Source organism: Capra hircus, chromosome 4 (assembly GCF_001704415.2).
Source record: "Capra hircus breed San Clemente chromosome 4, ASM170441v1, whole genome shotgun sequence".
Classification (NCBI taxonomy): domain Eukaryota; kingdom Metazoa; phylum Chordata; class Mammalia; order Artiodactyla; family Bovidae; genus Capra; species Capra hircus.
Genome location: NC_030811.1, coordinates 93258524 through 93276848, shown reverse-complemented (window position 1 = coordinate 93276848; position 18325 = coordinate 93258524). Strand labels below are relative to the sequence as shown.

General features: G+C 37.8%; 1 protein-coding gene across 9 annotated transcripts in view; it reads left to right on the top strand.

Annotated features, from left to right (window-relative positions):
• Positions 1–18325, top strand: part of HDAC9 (histone deacetylase 9) — a 1067937-nt gene that overhangs the window by 644060 nt on the left and 405552 nt on the right. For all 9 annotated transcript variants that reach the window (XM_018047346.1, XM_005679004.3, XM_013963174.2 and 6 more), the window contains 2 exons: positions 5494–5609; positions 18046–18168. In XM_018047346.1, the coding sequence (XP_017902835.1) occupies positions 5494–5609; positions 18046–18168 (239 nt within the window). The remainder of the gene's footprint in view (positions 1–5493; positions 5610–18045; positions 18169–18325) is intronic.

The following is an 18325-nucleotide window of genomic DNA, read 5'->3' as shown; positions in this document are numbered from 1 at the left end:
CTCATAACAGAAAAACTTAAAGAAAATAGAAACACATGTATATTTCTTTTTTTGTTTCTTTAAAAACTTATTAAGGTTTTATTTATTTTTTTAAAAAAACTTTTTATTTTTACTTTATTTTACTTTATAATACTGTATTGGTTTTGCCATACATTGACATGAATCCACCACGGGTGTACATGCGATCCTAAACATGAACCTCCCTCCCACCTCCCTCCCCACAACATCCCTCTGGGTTATCCCCATGCACCAGCCCCAAGCATGCTGTATCCTGCATCGGACATAGACTGGTGATTCGATTCTTACATGATAGTATGCATGTTTCAATGCCATTCTCCCAAATCATCCCACCCTCTCCCTCTCCCTCTGAGTCCAAAAGTCCGCTATACACATCTGTGTCTTTTTTGCTGTCTTGCATACAGGGTCATCATTGCCATCTTTCTAAATTCCATATATATGTGTTAGTAGACTGTATTGGTGTTTTTCTTTCTGGCTTACTTCACTCTGTATAATGGGCTCCAGTTTCATCCATCTCATCAGAACTGATTCAAATGTATTCTTTTTAATGGCTGAGTAATACTCCATTGTGTATATGTACCACAGCTTTCTTATCCATTCATCTGCTGATGGACATCTAGGTTGTTTCCATGTCCTGGCTATTATAAACAGTGCTGCGATGAACATTGGGGTACATGTGTCTCTTTCAATTCTGGTTTCCTCGGTGTGTATGCCCAGCAGTGGGATTGCTGGGTCATATTGCAATGTCCTTTTCTATTTTCCTATTAATCTTTTTCATGATTATAACTTTTCCCCACATGGTCACGTTTTCTTTCTTACCAAATTTCAGTGGAATTTAGCTCAGTACTTAATTGAGTAATAATTAACTCTCATTTATAGGGGTTATGATTTGCTAGAGTTCTACTCAGGTTCTTTACTTATGAAATATCATAATTTTCTCTCATTTTGTGAGATAATAACTCTCCTTTTCAACTGAGGGAAAAAAACTTGTATTTGAAGAGACTAGACTCTTATTTCTGATCAGTGAGATGAGACTTATGGATGCTTTGGTTGATATTTTTAACTGTATGTAAAACTAGTATGTTTTAATTGATATTTTAACTTTATGTTGCAGTTAATCTAAATGTTTTTGGAGAATTTGAGCTACTTGACACACAGTTTTCTGCACCTCTACATCTTCTTTCTGTGTCAGCGTTCATGTGATTAGGATGAGCTCTGTTTGTATCTTAATACTAATTATTTTTGCTGTCCAGTCAGAGACCACTATAGCATCATAGCAGTTGAATTGCCGCTGCTGTTCATGTCTCACCTCTATCCTCTCTCTTCCCTGTTTCATAGGTTCAACTGTTTGCTTTTTTCCAAACCCATGCCACCTGTCTCCTCCCAGTAGTTAACATGAGAGCCACATGTCATCATTCCCTTTTTCAGATTCAAGGGTCTTCTGCTCTTCCCCCTACAAAGCCATGCTATTTTAAAATTCTAGGTCCTGGCACATTCCTGCACCTATAATGTCTTCTCCTCTGCTCTCCCCTTCTCCACTGCCACCTTTTCATGAGTTTCTCATCTTCAAGCCCCAGTTGTGACATTACTACTACTTAGAGATTTTTTTCAGTGTTCCCAGAAAATCAGTTGCTACCTCTTCTCCCAGACCATGTCCAGCATGATCTTGTAGAATCCTGTGGTAGAGTCTATCATCTGACCTTCTAGTGTCTGCCATAGTGATTTCTATTCAATACATAAGGCAACACTTCTGTATGAATATCACATAAAATAATATAAATAATATACTTTTAAATTGACAAGACATTTTAAAATGGTTTTCTTTTTCTTTCTTTTTTTTTTTTTTCGTTAAAGACAGGATGCAGAATGGGACTTTAATGAGAAATCAGTGTGTAGTCATACAAGAAAGACAGGGGAAACAAATTCCTGATGGATTTTTTTAATGTTCATTTTCTTTCTTAAAAGAAAAATAAACAAGAAAGAGGCACATATAAAAAGTAGATTAATCAAAATGCAAGCTAGATATATAGACTGAAAGACAGTGAGTGAAATATATTTAGGAACTTTATGATACCAGTGACTTGAAATCCCATAGTAAGTAGGTGGCATGATCAGAATTCTGTCACCAGTCTCACATTCTTTCCATTGGTGATACACTTCTGAGTAGAGAAATATTTATAATAGAAAGTTGAAAGTTGTAAGGGTTCCAAGGGAGGGCAAGCAACTATAGCCTGCAACTTGGGCACTCCCATTTACAGGGAACAGATGGTATATGAGCCAGGCTTTGAACATAGAGGTGGGACTGACCCTGTGATGAAGGAGGTGGAGAAATAAGAGCATAAAAAAGCCTGAAATGGGAAAGTGGCACATACGGGAAGTAGGCAATTTAAATTTGACTGAGTGCAGAGTTCAGAAAGGGCAATAGTAGGAAATAATGTCAGGCTCCATTTTGGGGCAGAGGAATATAGTGAAAGTTGTCTCACTCTGATCCATCTGGCAGCAGTTTAAGGAAAGTTTGGAAGGACTACTATAGCAACTCAGAAATGTTAGGAGATATTTTCTGTAGTCCATGAGAGGATAATGAGGGCTGAGAGATTAAACTGAAATCTTTGTAGTCAGAAGAAGATGAAAAATAATGGAAAGAACAAAACAAACTGACCTAGTAATTGATTAGATTTGGCATAAGGAAGGGAATGAGAATGACTCTCAGTCAGTTCAGTTCAGTCGCTCAGTCATGTCCAGCTCTTTGCAACCCCATGAATCCCAGCATGCCAGGCCTCCCTGTCCATCACCAACTCCCGGAGTTCACTCAAACTCACGTCCATCGAGTCGGTGATGCAATCCAGCCATCTCATCCTCTGTCGTCCCCTTTTCCTCCTGCCCCCAAACCCTCCCAGCATCAGAGTCTTTTCCAATGAGTCCACTCTTCGCATGAGGTGGCCAAAGTACTGGAGTTTCAGCTTTAGCATCATTCCTTCCAAAGAAAACCCAAAGCTGACCTCCTTGAGAATGGACTGGTTGGATCTCCTTGCAGTCCAAGGGACTCTCAAGAGTCTTCTCCAACACCACAGTTCAAAAGCATCAATTCTTTGGCGCTCAGCCTTCTTCATAGTCCAACTCTCGCATCCATACATGACCACAGGAAAAACCATAGCCTTGACTTAACAGACCTTTGTTGGCAAAGTAATGCCTCTGCTTTTCAATATGCTTCTAGGTTGGTCATAACTTTTCTTCCAAGGAGTAAGCATCTTTTAATTTCATGGCTGCAGTCACCATCTACAGTGATTTTGCAGCCCCAAAAAATAAAGTCTGACAGTGTTTCCACTGTTTCCCCATCTATTTCCCATGATGTGATGGAACCAGATGCCATGATCTTCGTTTTCTGAATGTTGAGCTTTAAGCCAACTTTTTCACTCTCCCCTTTCACTTTCATCAAGAGGCTTTTTAGTTCCTCTTCACTTTCTGCCATAAGGGTGGTGTCATCTGCATATTTGAGGTTATTGATATTTCTTCCGTCAATCTTGATTCCAGCTTGTGCTTCTTCCAGCCCAGCGTTTCTCATGATGTACTCTGCATAGAAGTTAAATCTAAGGATGACTGTAAACAGAGTTAAGCAGGGCACGTTTAATATTAAAATACACTGAATTTGATATACATTAAAGAGAGATAAACAATGTCCAGCATTCCAAAGGGATTCAGACTGGAGATTCTGAGAGGAAACCACAAGAAATGCAGCTTTTATGGGAGGAAATATTGAGGGCAGAAGGAGACGACAGAGGATGAGATGTTTGGATGGCATCACCAACTCAATGGACATGAATTTGGGTAAACTCCGGGGGTTGCTGATGGGCAGGGAAGCAGTGATGGGCAGAGAGGCCTGGTGTGCTGCGGTCCATGGGGTCACAAAGAGTCAGACATGGCTGAGCGACTGAACTGAACTGAATGCAAGGCTTCTGCCTAAAAATGATACTTGGTGTCATCACTTTGAATTGTTTTGACAAGGAAAAGAGAAATAGGATAAGGCTACAAACTTTGGTGAATACCTACATTTAGGAATTGATTGAAGGAGGAAAAGCCAGAGAGAAGGAAAAACAAATCTGGAGGTAAAGAATTTTATTGTAGAAAGGATGAGGAGAATGAGAACTGCTTTGTCAAAACTTTTCAAATTTTGTATTTTGAGAGAACAATTCCCGTCCACAATGAGTAAGCTAGATGGCCAGCTCTTAAAGGAATGAGCACATCACTTCTTACAAGTTACTAGCATGCTTTCAGACTAGATGTACAATTCCAGTGGAAAAGGACAACATGAAGGTTCAAAATAATTGATGGAGCAAAATCTTAAAGCAGATGTTCGGGGGTGGGGCCATGGGGGAAAGTGTATGTGACAGTATTGGAGCAGGGAGCAGAAGAGAAATGTTTTCACTTTGATGTGGGCAAGGAGAGTGTATATAACAAAATCATGAGGTAGAAAGAAAAATTACTGATGAAAATCATTTAGAAGTTGTCAGTCTCCAAGAAGCGTGAATCAAGATCATTTGTGCAGAGCTGAGTAGACAAAGGATGAGACACCTAGAAAAATGTTAAAATGAAAGAACTATGGAAGGTAATAGGGAATTGATTAGAGCTCAACAGATTACTTGCCAAAGCTTGATAAGGTGGCCTCTCTTAGCTATATTTCTAGTATCTGGAAGTTTATATTTCATTAATTAGATATTTTAGTAAGTGAACTACCTCTGTCATAAATTGAAATGCATTTGAACTTTATATCTGAAATTGACAGAGATGATCTGTATTGTTGTTATTTAACGTTTGGTAAATGAATTTCTTGTTATATTGGTCTTTAAAATTGAACATATTAAATTTAGGCATCTTATCTTCTGGAAAATAAGTTGGGTAGAGTTAAGATTAAACAATGTTGTACTAGGCGATCAGTGTAACACTGAGATTTTATCTTCTATTGTATTTTCTCCACATAACTTTGACTAAGATGCTCTGTAATAAGGTATAGCCTTAGCATATTAAATAAAGAGCTATTTATAACATAGAATATAAGCAATTTTTCCACATACCATGGAAATGGTTCCAGGCCTCATGTGCTGATGGCATGGTTTTATGAACTATGCAAGTCTATTACAGTTATTTTTTTTTATAATAGCCCAAGAGGAAGTAATAGAAGATTACTTGCTTTATTTTTTTCCTAATCAAAAGCTTCTATAATCCTCTCCAACTGAATATCTTTAAAATTATTGAATACTATGTTGTATTTTTAGCAGTTAAAAGAAGGGGAGAAAAGTGATACAAAAATTCAGAAATGTTCCAAATTTTTTAAGGGTTCTTTTTATTTAGTGACATGGTGCTTGTCCTTCATGCTGGGGGGAGAGACAGTGTCTGTTGCTGTATATTACTTAGAGTATAACTACAGTTCATCTCTGTATGTTTTTCATGAGTGTATTTGTACTTCCCATGGTTTTTCAGAATCTTCAGTCAGTAGCAGTTCCCCAGGATCTGGTCCCAGTTCACCAAACAATGGTCCAACTGGAAATATTACTGAAAATGAGACTTCAGTTTTGCCACCTACTCCTCATGCTGAGGTAAGGCTCTTATTATTTTGGTTGTTTTGAAAGTTAAATCTTTGATTAGCCCCCTAAAACTCAGTGATATTTCTGAACTGAAGTTTAAAGCCACCTGACCTTAGTTACTTTTCTGATAGTTTATAATGTGTGGAACTGAGTAAATGTGATTTTATTTACAAAGTTTGGATGATAATCACAAGTTTGAAAATGCTGAAATGTAATCTTCAAAAAAAAAAAAAACAACCCACACACTCTTATTTATGCTGAGTATACACTCACTGCCCAGTAGCTGTACAACCCTGAAGTCCTTCTTCATGGCTCTTGGTTATTCTGCTGTGAGTAGACACATCAGTAAGTGAGAACAACTTCATGCACACCTTTCGGAACAGTTGCCCAGCAAAGTAGGTTTTATCTGTTTGACCTGAAGAGTAATGAAAAATAGTTGTAGTATCATAATTGAGGAACACAGTTCCACTAAGCAATGTGTTGAGGACCTTCTATATGCTATTCATTTTGCCTGGCAATGAGGATAGCCAGACAAATGATATATGAACTCTGTCCTTGAAAAACAAAAGATTCAAGAAAATGGGTCTGAAATAACACATGATTTGTTGAAGCCAGTGATACAAGAATATAAAACAGTAAATTTGGTAGTCAACAAGAAATTGTGTGTATAGACAATAGAATGGGAAAGACTAGAGATCTCTTCAATAAAATTGGAGATACCAAGGGAACATTTCATGCAAAGATGGGCACAATAAAGGACAGAAAGGACAGAAATGGCAAGAATCTAACAGAAGCAGAAGAGATTAAGAAGAGGTAGCAAGAATACACAGAAGAACAAAACAAAAAGGTCTTAATGATCCAGACAACCACGATAGTGGGATCACTCACCTAGCACCAGACATCCTGGAGTGGGAAGTCAAGTGAGCCTTAGGAAGCATTACGACAAATAAAGCTAGTGGAGATGATGGAATTCCAGCTGAGCTATTTCAAATCTTTAATAATGATGCTGTTAAAGTGCTGCACTCAATGTGCCAGCAAATTTGAAAAACTTGGCAGTGTCCACAGGACCAGAAAAGGTCAGTTTTCATTCCAATCCCAGAGAAGGGTGATGGCAAAGAATGTTCAAACTACCATACTATAGCACTCATTTCAAATGCTAGCAAGGTAATGCTCAAAATCCTTCAAGCTAGACTTCAACATTATGTGAACTGAGAACTTCCAGATGTACAATCTGGCTTTAGAAAAGGCAGAGGAACCAGAGCTCTAATTGTCAACACCCATTGTATCATAGAAAAAAGCAAAGGAATACCAGAAAAACATCTGCTTCATTGACTATGTTAAAGCCTTTGATTGTGTGGATCACAATAAACTATGGAAAATTCTTCGAGAGATAGAAATACCAGACCACCTTACCCACCTCCTGAGAAACCTGTATGCAGGACAAGAAGCAACAGTTAGAATTGGACATGGAACAGGCTGTTTCCAAATCGGGAAAGGAGAATGTCAAGGCTATTTATATATTATCACCCTGCTTATTTAACTTATATGCAGAGTACATCATGCAAAGTGCCATTTTGGATGAATCCCAAGCAGGAATCAAGACTGCCAGGAGAAATATCAACAACCTCAGATGTGCAGACGCTACCACTCTGATAGCAAAAAGCCAAGAGAGGGTAAAGAGCCTCTTGATGAGGTAAAAGAGGAGGGTAAAAAGCTAGCTTAAAACTCAACATTCAGAAAACTAGGATCATGGCAACTGGTGCAATCACTTCATGGCAGATAGAAAGGGGGAAAGTGGAAACAGTGACAAATTTTATTTTCTGGGCTCCGAAATCACTGCGAACAGTGACCGCAGCCATGAAATTAAAAGACGCTTACTCCTTGGAAGAACAGCTATGAGAAACCTAGACAGTGTATTAAAAAGCAGAGACATCACTTTGCCAACAAAGGTACATCTAGTCAAAGCTATAGTTTTTCCAGGAGTCATGTACGAATGTGACAGTTGAACCACAAAGGAGGCTGAGTACTGAAAACTTGGTGCTTTCAAAATGTGGTGCTGGAAAAGACTCTTGAGAGTCCCTTGGAGAGCAAGGAGACCAAACCAGTCAATCCTAAAGGAAATTCATCCTGAATATTCATTGAAAGGACTGATGCTGAAGCTGAAACTCCAATAGTTTGGCCGGCTGATGCGAAGAGCTGACTCGTTGGAAAAGACCCTGATGCTGGGAAAGATTGAAGGCAAAAGGTGAAGAGGGCGGCAGAGGATGAGATGGTTAGATAGCATCACCAACTCAATGGACATGAGTCTGAGCAGAGATAGTGGAGGATAGAGGAGCTTGTCCATGGGGTCGCAAAGAGTTGGACACATCTTAGCAACTGAACAACCCAATAGACTATGTATATAGTTTCTGTATCAGGCTAAGCAAAGGCAACAGCCACTCCTATGAAATCAGCTGTTTTGAAGTCACCATCATGACTGAAATTTTGAGTTTTCCTTCTCTGTCATTATAATGCCTCCTTATCAGGCATTGCTCACTACAGGAGAAAGCTGGTAAAATAACTTCTCATGTATAACTGTGACATGCATCTTCCATTGTATTGTATAGAGTCATGATGGTTTGGAGCTGAAAGAGATTGATCGAATCTCTGATTCTTGAATCATCTGCTTTTCTGATATGTGATTAGCAGACTTCCACTGGGGCACTCTTATTCAAAGGGAACTCACTTCACTGTTTCTTCACGCAATCTAGTTGATTTTGGACAGTCAGCTTGACTGATAAAAAGTATCTTCTGTATGTTATGCCAAAATATATGTCTATAATTTCATACATACTAACATAAATGTATAATAAATTATTTATAAGTCATAAATTATCTGGCTAATTGAAAGCAGACACCCAGAGGTTATCCATGATAGGGAAAGAACTGGAATCAGTGAAGTCACTTCTTCTGTGAGGACATTTGTGTACTTGAGTCTTGAGTTTTGGTTTTCAGAAGAGAGAAGGCAAAGCCCTGTACTGACCAAAGAAGATGATCTAACAGGAGACCATCCAACCCATGACACATATTTATGCTACATCGGTGGGTCCCTCATCCCCACCCCCAGAGATATCTTGATGTAGACCAGGGCAGGGGCACACTCTCTCCTTGAGGAGTTATAACCAGAATATATAAAGCTGTAGCCCAAATTTTTATAACTTCAAATGGTTAATTTAATTTAAAGTGCCCCAGATTTTTAGTTCCCTCAGTTCAGTTCAGTCGCTCAGTCATGTCCAGCTCTTTGCGACCCCGTGAATCGCAGCATGCCAGGCCTCCCTGTCCATCACCAACTCCCGGAGTTCACTCAAACTCACGTCCATCGAGTCGGTGATGCAATCCAGCCATCTCATCCTCTGTCGTCCCCTTCTCCTCCTGCCCCCAATCCCTCCCAGCATCAGAGTCTTTTCCAATGAGTCCACTCTTCGCATGAGGTGGCCAAAGTACTGGAGTTTCAGCTTTAGCATCATTCCCTCTAAAGAAATCCCAGGGCTGATCTCCTTCAGAATGGACTGGTTGGATCTCCTTGCAGTCCAAGGGACTCTCAAAAGTCTTCTCCAACACCACAGTTCAAAAGCATCAATTCTTTGGTGCTCAGCTTTCTTCATAGTCCAACTCTCACATCCATACTTCTGGAAAAAACAAATGTAAATCCTTTCTAGATGAATACACATTCATTTTATTTTACTTATTTTTTAAAGATTTATTTATTTGTTATTTCTTTTATTTTTGGCTTAGGTGGGTCTTCATTGCTGCATGTGGGCTTTCTCTAGTTGTGGCGAATAGAGGCTACTCTAGTTGTTACGTGTGGGCTTCTCCTTGTGGTGGCCTCTCCTGTTGTGGAGCATAGGCTCTAGGTGTGCTGACTTCAGTAATTGCAGCACATGGGCTCAGTAGTTATGTCTCGTGGGCTCTTGAGCACAAGCTCAGTAGTGCTAACACACAGGCTTAGTTGCTCCGAGGCATGTGAGATCTTCCTGGGCCAGGTATCAAACTGGTGTCTCTTGCATTGCAAGGTGGATTCCTAACCACTGGACCACCAGGGAAACCTCTCACATTCATTTTAGACTTTAAAATTTTCTCTCAGTTTTCCAAGGAAAATGAGCAGAATAGATAGGAAACTCTCTTACTTGTGACCATCTTTCAGGCATGTGAAGAACACAATTCAAGCCACTACATTTTTCTCCAGTCCTCCATTTCTTGTTTCTTACCATTGTCCCTTTGCTTTTCATTTTTCTTTCTAAACATGACACCAGAGGAAATAAATATTTCACATATATTTGTGACCATTGATGTAAGATTCTTAAGACTGTTGGTTATAGGTATTGTATTTCTGTTAGTGCAATTATAAATTATATCTCAACATCAGTCAGTTTTCTGCAACCCTTTAATGAATTTTCAGAGAAGGTACAAGTTGGTCACAAATATTTCTAAAAAACTTTAGATTTCCATTTCCTCTCAGCTTAAAGAATGATCCCGCAGCACAGACACTAAAGGATCTGGATTCTAAAATGTTTATGGATGAATTCTATGTTCTTAGGAAATGAAAACACACTAAACTACATTCATTCAGCAGCATTTATGATTTTTCAAAATGCATTGTTAAAAGGTACAGAAGACCACTTATAGCTTGATGGTATTTTGTGAAGATTAGAAACAGCAGTTCAAAGTTTTGTTCAGGAAAACATATGTAGGTAACAGTATATTTTTTTAAAAATCAAAAGAATGTAAAAAATCAAAGGGATAATGAACACAAAATTTAGCATGATGGTTACCTCTCAAGAAGGAGAAAGACAGTGGAGGGGACATGGTAAGCTACAAAAAATGGAGATACATATATACCTTCATTATAAATACAAATATATGCATGCAGTACTTAGTATAACAAAGAAATACATATTCATAAGACTCGAAATAAATGGAAAAGATGAGATTTTCTCTTTACTTCAAGATTTTTAAAACCTGTTAAGTAGCTCACATTGTGTGACCCTATAATTAAATTTCAAAAATATGTACCATGGAGACTGTAAATTAAAGGAATTAGCTTGTATTATTTTAATCTGTTTTATACTTCTAAAACCTTTACTGATACGTAAACACAAATACCTATTTAGATGCCCAACAATTAGCTAATTGTTGAACATATTCTTTCCTTCTACCTCCACCAGTTAAAAAAAAAAAAAAAAAAAACAGAAGGAAATGTGATTTAATGGAGTTTGAAAGAGTAGAGGTATTTCTTCAGGTCAGTGACAGGACATTCACCTCCAAAGCTGGGAAGACTAGTTCAAAAGCAAGCAGTGACTCACTTCATAATGAATTAATTGTGTGCCTGAACTATGATCCAAAAGGCCAGGTGGGCAGACCTTTATTCACTGATGGGTAGCCTCTCCATGGCCCAGAACAAAAAATTCAACCCTGATGACTAACATGTGCTTTTCTGCTGCATTGCATTTACAGAGGTCTGTAGCATAATTCATACTGGGGAGGTGAGGAGACAGCAGAATTCAGACTGAAACTGTCAGCAAATTAATATCCTAGCTTTGTATCACCAAATCCTGCCACCTAAACTAAAGTGGAAAAAAAAAATGCTTTTCAACCAGTTTTTGATTAATGATCATTTTTTTTTTGTCATTTTATTTTATTTTATTTTATTTTAAATCTTTAATTCTTACATGTGTTCCCAAACATGAACCCCCCTCCCACCTCCCTCCCCACAACATCTCTCTGGGTGATCATTTTGAATTGTGTGATATTTATAGATACCCTCTAAGATTAATAATAGCATATAACTTCATATCAAAAGAAATATTTGGGGGTATGAAAAATTTACATCATTACAATTTCAAAAATTATATTAGTTGCATACTTTACCATTTATAAAATAGACTTATTCTACCATCTTTGCTTAAGTAGCAAAGTTTTGCAAAACAGGTGAGTTTTCATTTTTAAAATAGTATAATAGTGTACATTTGAGTCAACTCTCTATTCTGTGAGCTGAAATTAGAAAAGCAAGTCACATAATTCTTTCAGATCCCATGTAGATGAATGGGATTCTTCTCCCTTTTGCTGTTTAGGAAATAGGAAAGTAAAACTGTATTTCAGGCTGTTCTTGAGGCTTAGGTGAAAAGAAAGTTTTCTCTCTTATAATTCATCTGTTCTGTATAATTTAGATAAAAGTTAAGACAGAAGCAAGAGGAGAATTTAATTTTTAAGTCCAGGCTAAAGAAACAGTACCATGAATTCAGGTATTCTAGTCTTGCATTCAGAGGGCTACCAAGTAATGTGGCTGCAAAACCAACTACTTGGTCGCCATTGGTTAAGTCGCTAAACTTGTCCTGAATCTTAGATTATTTATCTAATAAAGATAGTATTAATAATACCTACCCCAGCAGCTTTGTTGTAGAGAATCAGTATTTGGAAGGCAGGTGGTAAATTGTGGAACAAGTTCATTTTTTGTTGTTATTAATACTGACTCCTGGTACGGAAAACTCATTAGTACGTTTGTCTGCAAGCCAGCAAATCTCATGTGAGAATGAGCTTCCATATGCTCTGGCCACTTCTGTTCTATTTCTCTAGTTCCTTACACATGCCCTGTCCCAAACTCAGCATCGCTGGAGCTACTTGGTTTCCCCATTTGTAAACTTGGTTGGGGTGCTGAAACCTCAGGAGTTTCTATTTCCAACTCCAGTCAGAGATGTCTTTACCTATCTAGTTACTTTATTGTTAATACTGTAGGCCTGTGGGTTCAAATATGTTTCCATGAATATCAGCACCATTATTTTAGGGTCAGTAGATTTATTTGATAGCTATTTTAACAGTAGCCAAGCAGCTGGTTTATTTCTAGTTGAACATTAGTGGCTGGCTCTGCTCTGTGATTTTTAAAATAATTTTTTCCAGCAGATACAAATGATTTTAAAAATGGATTCTAATAACAAGGTTAAGTACTCTAAAATCATTTGAACTGTCACTTGTTTTGCCTCAATCTCACATGACTCATCTGCCGATTGTTTCATAATAGTTGTTGTGACATTTGCTGTAAATGTTATGCTCCCTTCTGAGTGGGTGTAGAGCTTCGGTTTTAGATGACTGCAAATAAGACACTCCTCATCCAATCCCCCATGGGAAAAGAGGTTGCTATGACAAAAGACTCATTTACTAGGAATAACATGAGTCAATGTTGTAAACCAAGACTTTTAACAAAACATCAGTGACTTTTAAATACAAAGGAAGCCCCTGTCAAGTAATTTTTTTGTCTCCAAAACATTTTATAGTAATACATTCTTGAAAATCAAGTGAAAGTGAGTGTTAGTTGCTCAGTTGCCTCCAATTCTTTGAGACCCTATAGACTGTAACCCACCAGGCTCCACTCTGCTTGGGATTCTTCGGGCAAGAATACTGGAGTGGGTTACCATTCCCTTGAGTGTCCAGTAAAAATGAAAACTTAGAGGTTTTTACTGCCTAAAAAAATGTGTCACATGGCGATTTTAATTTTCTATCCACTATCTGAAATGAGGAGAGGAAATAAATACCATCTTGAAAAATACCACGAAAGCCATAGGCAAACATTAAATGATTAAGAACTTAAAAAAATTTTCATTGTTTACTTGTTTGTTTTTTAATGTGGTTCTTATTTTTATTTAGATAGACTAGATTAAAGGATTTGGAACCTTTTATTAAAGACAAAACAGTTTGAGGCTTTACAAGCGTGTCTTCCCAGATGCCACTCTAAGAGAACAGACATTACCTGGTAGATCTAGTCAGCTGCTCCCATCTTAGGAGCTGCCCTGAGTCATAAGCCATGGAGCAGTGGAGCTTGAGTGTAGGATACTTCGACCACGCTGTTTTACACCAGTCCAGACTGCTGCTCACCAAAGCCTTGTATTTATATTCCTTTTGTAAGGCTTATGCATATTGTATATAATTTTGAACATGCAGCAACTTAAAATTTTTGTATCCACTTTTTCTATGAGCTTCTTAAAAAGTAGGTGATGACATAATTAGTGTTCTGTCAAGGGTCATCTGTTGACTTCTTTGTCTTAAGAATAAGAAAAGTAGTCCCTTCCCTCCCTCTCTCCCGCCCTTCCTTTCTACTCCCTCCCTTCTTCCCTTCCTCCCTCCCTCCTTACCTCCTATCCCTACTTCCATTTTCCTTGCCCCTATAGGAAGTCATTTTCTCCTGTTTTCTTGTTTGTTTGTATGGCTTCTTACATGAAACATGTATCTTTTGCTTTGTGCTCGTGAATTTTAATGGGTATAAATGGTTTGGTGTCATCAGTCTCTTTTCATTTCTTATTTTTATGACTAAGCATGTCTTGTTACACTCAAGTCATATAATGGATACATATACCTAATAGTTTGCTTTTAATCGCTGTAGTAATCCTTGGCAAGCACTGCTCCATTTTACCTACCTATTCTCCAATTGGATGACCCAGTGACCTCCAGTTCTCACACCACCAAAAAATGCTCCAGGGTGTATGTATACGCATCACCTTGTAACTAAATGAGAATTTCTTGAAGAGCAGAAGAATCTCTGGGTCATAGTGTACAGTGCTGAAATGTTCTCCAGAATAGCTATGCCAGTCCACAGTCTCACCAGTAATGTGTGATGGTTTTTACTTTCTTAGATCCCTTGAACGTTTAACATTGTCTATTTTTCTAATTTTTGCCAGTGTCCATTTCATAAGAGAAGTTGCATCTTTTGATTGAAACCGATGTCTTCTTGATTTCATTGGCTAAATAAATAGATCTAGTGAGATACATGTAATTTTTCAGTATATGGGTATTTTATTATTAATAAAATATTAATTTTATTTTAATATTATTCATAAGATAGTGTTCCAGTTGCCATGATGTTGAGAAAAGTAATTAAAACTTGAAGGTCATTATTAAAATATGGATAGGCCTCCCCTGCCCCAACACCCGGTTCAGTCATACCCCTCTTTCCAATATCATACTCTTTCTGGTGAAATGCTAGTTATCCATCAGAGCCTAGTTTAAAACTGACAACCTGTGGTAATTACTACAGGTCATTAGAGCCAGTTCTCCACTTTCCTTTGCACTTGTGTGGTCTAGGGCATCTTTGTACCCTTCCCACCCTATACCACCCTGTTGTTGTGTTGTTTGTGTCGCTCAGTGGTTTCCGACTCTTTACGACCCCATGGACTGTAACCCGCTAGGCTCCTCTGTCCATAGGATCTCCAGGCAAGAATACTGGAGTGGGTTGCCATGCCCTTCTCCAACACTACCCTGTTAATCTAACTTAATTGTAATTCATTTTTTTGTGCATGTTAGGCGATAGCTGTTGTACATTAAATATTTCCATTTTATCTGACCACAGCAATAGTTTCTGACTTTGAAAAATTTTTAGATTAAAACCATCTTCCCTGTGGTCTAAGATGTGAAACGTTGGTATCTCAGCATAGCCCTGTTTGAAGGGCTGGATCAGTTTTGAAACTACTTCCTGGAAAAGCCCTGGACTTGCCTGGAAATACTTGTAAGTTCACCACCGTGCTAAGATGGGGTAACCTTCCAAACTTGCAAGAATGCTGGTCAGGATCCTTCACTGACTCAGTGAAATGGCCCCTCTCACCATCTGTTCCCCTGACTTTCAAGTGTGTCTGTGCCCTTTTAGCAGTGTACCATACCGCTCCAGTTTCCTGTTAAGAAATATTAACCTGAAACAGATACGCTTCTATCAAAAAGTCAAATCAAGGAAAGGTATTAAAGAAAATAATTTGAGAAAAACATTATTTCAGTTCTGTTGAGTCATTTGTGGTTTTATCCACTGGAAGTTTATGTACATGCTGTGCTTGTTTCTTGTCAGTAAATTGAAGGAAACAAATTATGTCCAAGTCTCTGAAGTTCCATGATGTGATATATACCAGTTAATCTCTGTGAGAAGAGCCAACTCTACCTAGTGAACTTAGGGACTTTGGACTTTATTTATTCCTCAGGAATTGTCTCCATGACTTGGAAATCCTTACGTCTATCAAGTCACCAGGGCTTCTGCTTTCTTCTCACATGAGGCTCACTGCCTCCCAGTTGGACACTTTTATTCTTTACCATAAGCCCCGAGACTAACTGTGCTTCCTCTTTTTCCTCTCAAGCTTCCTCCTCCATACTGTTTTGTGGTTCCCTTGTCTGGCAATAATGGCTCCAGAGCAGTGCATATCTTCTGGAGCAGTACCTGACAAAAAATCACCCAGCCTTGATCACTTTAAAAGTATTATTGCTGATCCCACTGGGAACCAGAATTAGGGCAATCACTCAGTTCATTCATCCATAACAAGAATATAAGGTGTGCTGGAGAGTGCATGTGAGGACTATGGTCGATGCCCTAGAACTCCCTGGCACAGGCCTTGAAACATGGTAGGTGCTGTCCTAGGAAATAGCATGAAATCACAGGGGTCTGAAATCTCAACAGTATGGACATTTCCCTAGTCCCTTCACTTTAGTCAAAAGCTCCTGTGAGCAGCCAGTGTGCTACTGCAGTTATTAACACGTGAGAAGAAAGCTTTTTCTCACTTTAGTGTAGATTCGCTTCCTATGATGACGTGGGAAGATGTCACACAAATTCTGTCTGGGAAACAAAGATAACTTGTTTTGTGAGGTTGTGGTAACTTTTGGTGTCATTCCCATAGTGCATGTCAAGTCTCTGCTGTGGCACACAGATATAACATTGAATGAGTATTGTACATGATTTAAAGTAGTTATTTTCCCACATTTATTTCTCTTCCATGAATACAGATAGGAGATGAAATATCCTTTTATTATAAATGCCTGCTTGCTGCCAATAAGCTTGTTAAAGTATTTTTGCTTCCTCATATACTTTTTTATTTGCATTCAGGTATATATTCTATACTTTAAATTCATGGTAAAAGCATATAGTATAAGCAAAATCAGACTTATGAATCTTGGCTTTTTAAATTAGAGCAAATATACAACCATTGTTGGTATCTTCTTAAAATTGCAATATCATACATTGTAATGATAAAATCTTTTCCAACAATCTTCATGGGTTTTCAACAACTTTAATTTTGTAAAGGCTTGCATATAAACTCAAAGTAATGTTAAAAGTTTCAGTGCATTTCTCGCTTTTCATGAGCAAATATCTGACTTGTTCTTTTAAGAAAAAACAAACTCTGAGTTAGTTTGGAATTCCAAGTTGCAATGAGAAGAGTCCACCTTTAGCCTTCTGCTCTTATTATGTTAAGACTACGACTCATCTCCAAACAAACGTATGATTGAGGTGATGTTTTGGAATAACATCCTGTGTTTTGGTGGTGCATCACTCTTCAGTGACATTCTGAGGTTGCATTGTATTAGCACATGATATTTTCCCCAGTTAATTGATATCCCAGGTTTGTCCAGGGGAAAATCTACAGCTCCCCCAAACATACTTGACAAGTTATTATATTTACTTTAGTCAAAGCCCGTGTGTGCAATATCCCTCTTGGAGGTGGTCTCTTATTGGAGTCCCATATGCTTTTTGTTTGGGAAGAAAGCAGTCACTGTGTCATACTGTTACATGGAGTATTCTTTTTCAAGGATGTTGTTCCCTTGGGGACCATATCAGGCCAGAGTTCCTTAGTCGAATAAGACCTTTGTAACTCTTATTGTATAAGAGTTCTGGGAGGGAAGCAAGAGTTAAACAGAAAATGTAATTCAAGCAACCATATTAGGCCACATGTGGGAAAACATGACTCTTGGTATTGGATTAAAAAAAAAAAGGTTATTTGTTGTAAAAAGGGCCATGATGCCAAAATGTTCAAGGCATTCCAGTGTAAATGAAGACTAGTGAGGCCCAGGGAACTCATAACATTTTCACATTTACTTTAGTTTCTGAATGTGACTGAATTAAAAAACAGCACAGAGTTGTCTATTCACAAATGACAATGATTTTAGACAATGATTAGTTAGTATAGAAGTCCTATAAGGCAATATTTAATCTAAGATTTTCTTCTGTGTGTTTTCCTATCAGTAAAATGATATTTAATCCATATGAGAATAATGATTATAATGGCATTACATACATATTCATCACTCAGTAACACAAAAATCTATTTATACTCATAAAGATTATTCAACTTAATTGTTGTATATTACCAATTGATGACAAACATACTGATTATATTCCATAAAAGCAGAAATTTAAAAATTAATTTTTTTCAAAATGAAATGGAAAGTCTTCTTCAGATATTACAATTCTATCTGATGAAGAAATTTTTAATTTAATTATTGCATTTAACTTTTTTGGATACAGAAGTCATAAAATACTTGTGAATTCTTCATTAAAATACTTAAATGTTTTAACAGATTATAATTAAAACCTATTTTCTGAAATGTGGACATTACAGTAAACTTTGTGATATAATATTGTGGGACTCCCCTTTCATTTTTTTTTTTTTAATAGAAAATGGTTTCACAGCAGCGCATTCTAATTCACGAAGATTCCATGAACCTGCTCAGTCTTTATACCTCTCCGTCTTTGCCCAACATCACCCTGGGTCTTCCAGCAGTGTCAACCCAGCTCAATGTAAGTCATTACCCTGCGTTGGCCTAAACCAGCCCGAGGACTGTTTTCCTAGGGGACCTCTCATTCTTTACTTGTATATTTAGACTTCAGGGAAACTTGGTAGTCTACTTCTCCTTCACTATTTACTGAGTTGTTGAAAGATACTCAGTTTGACCTC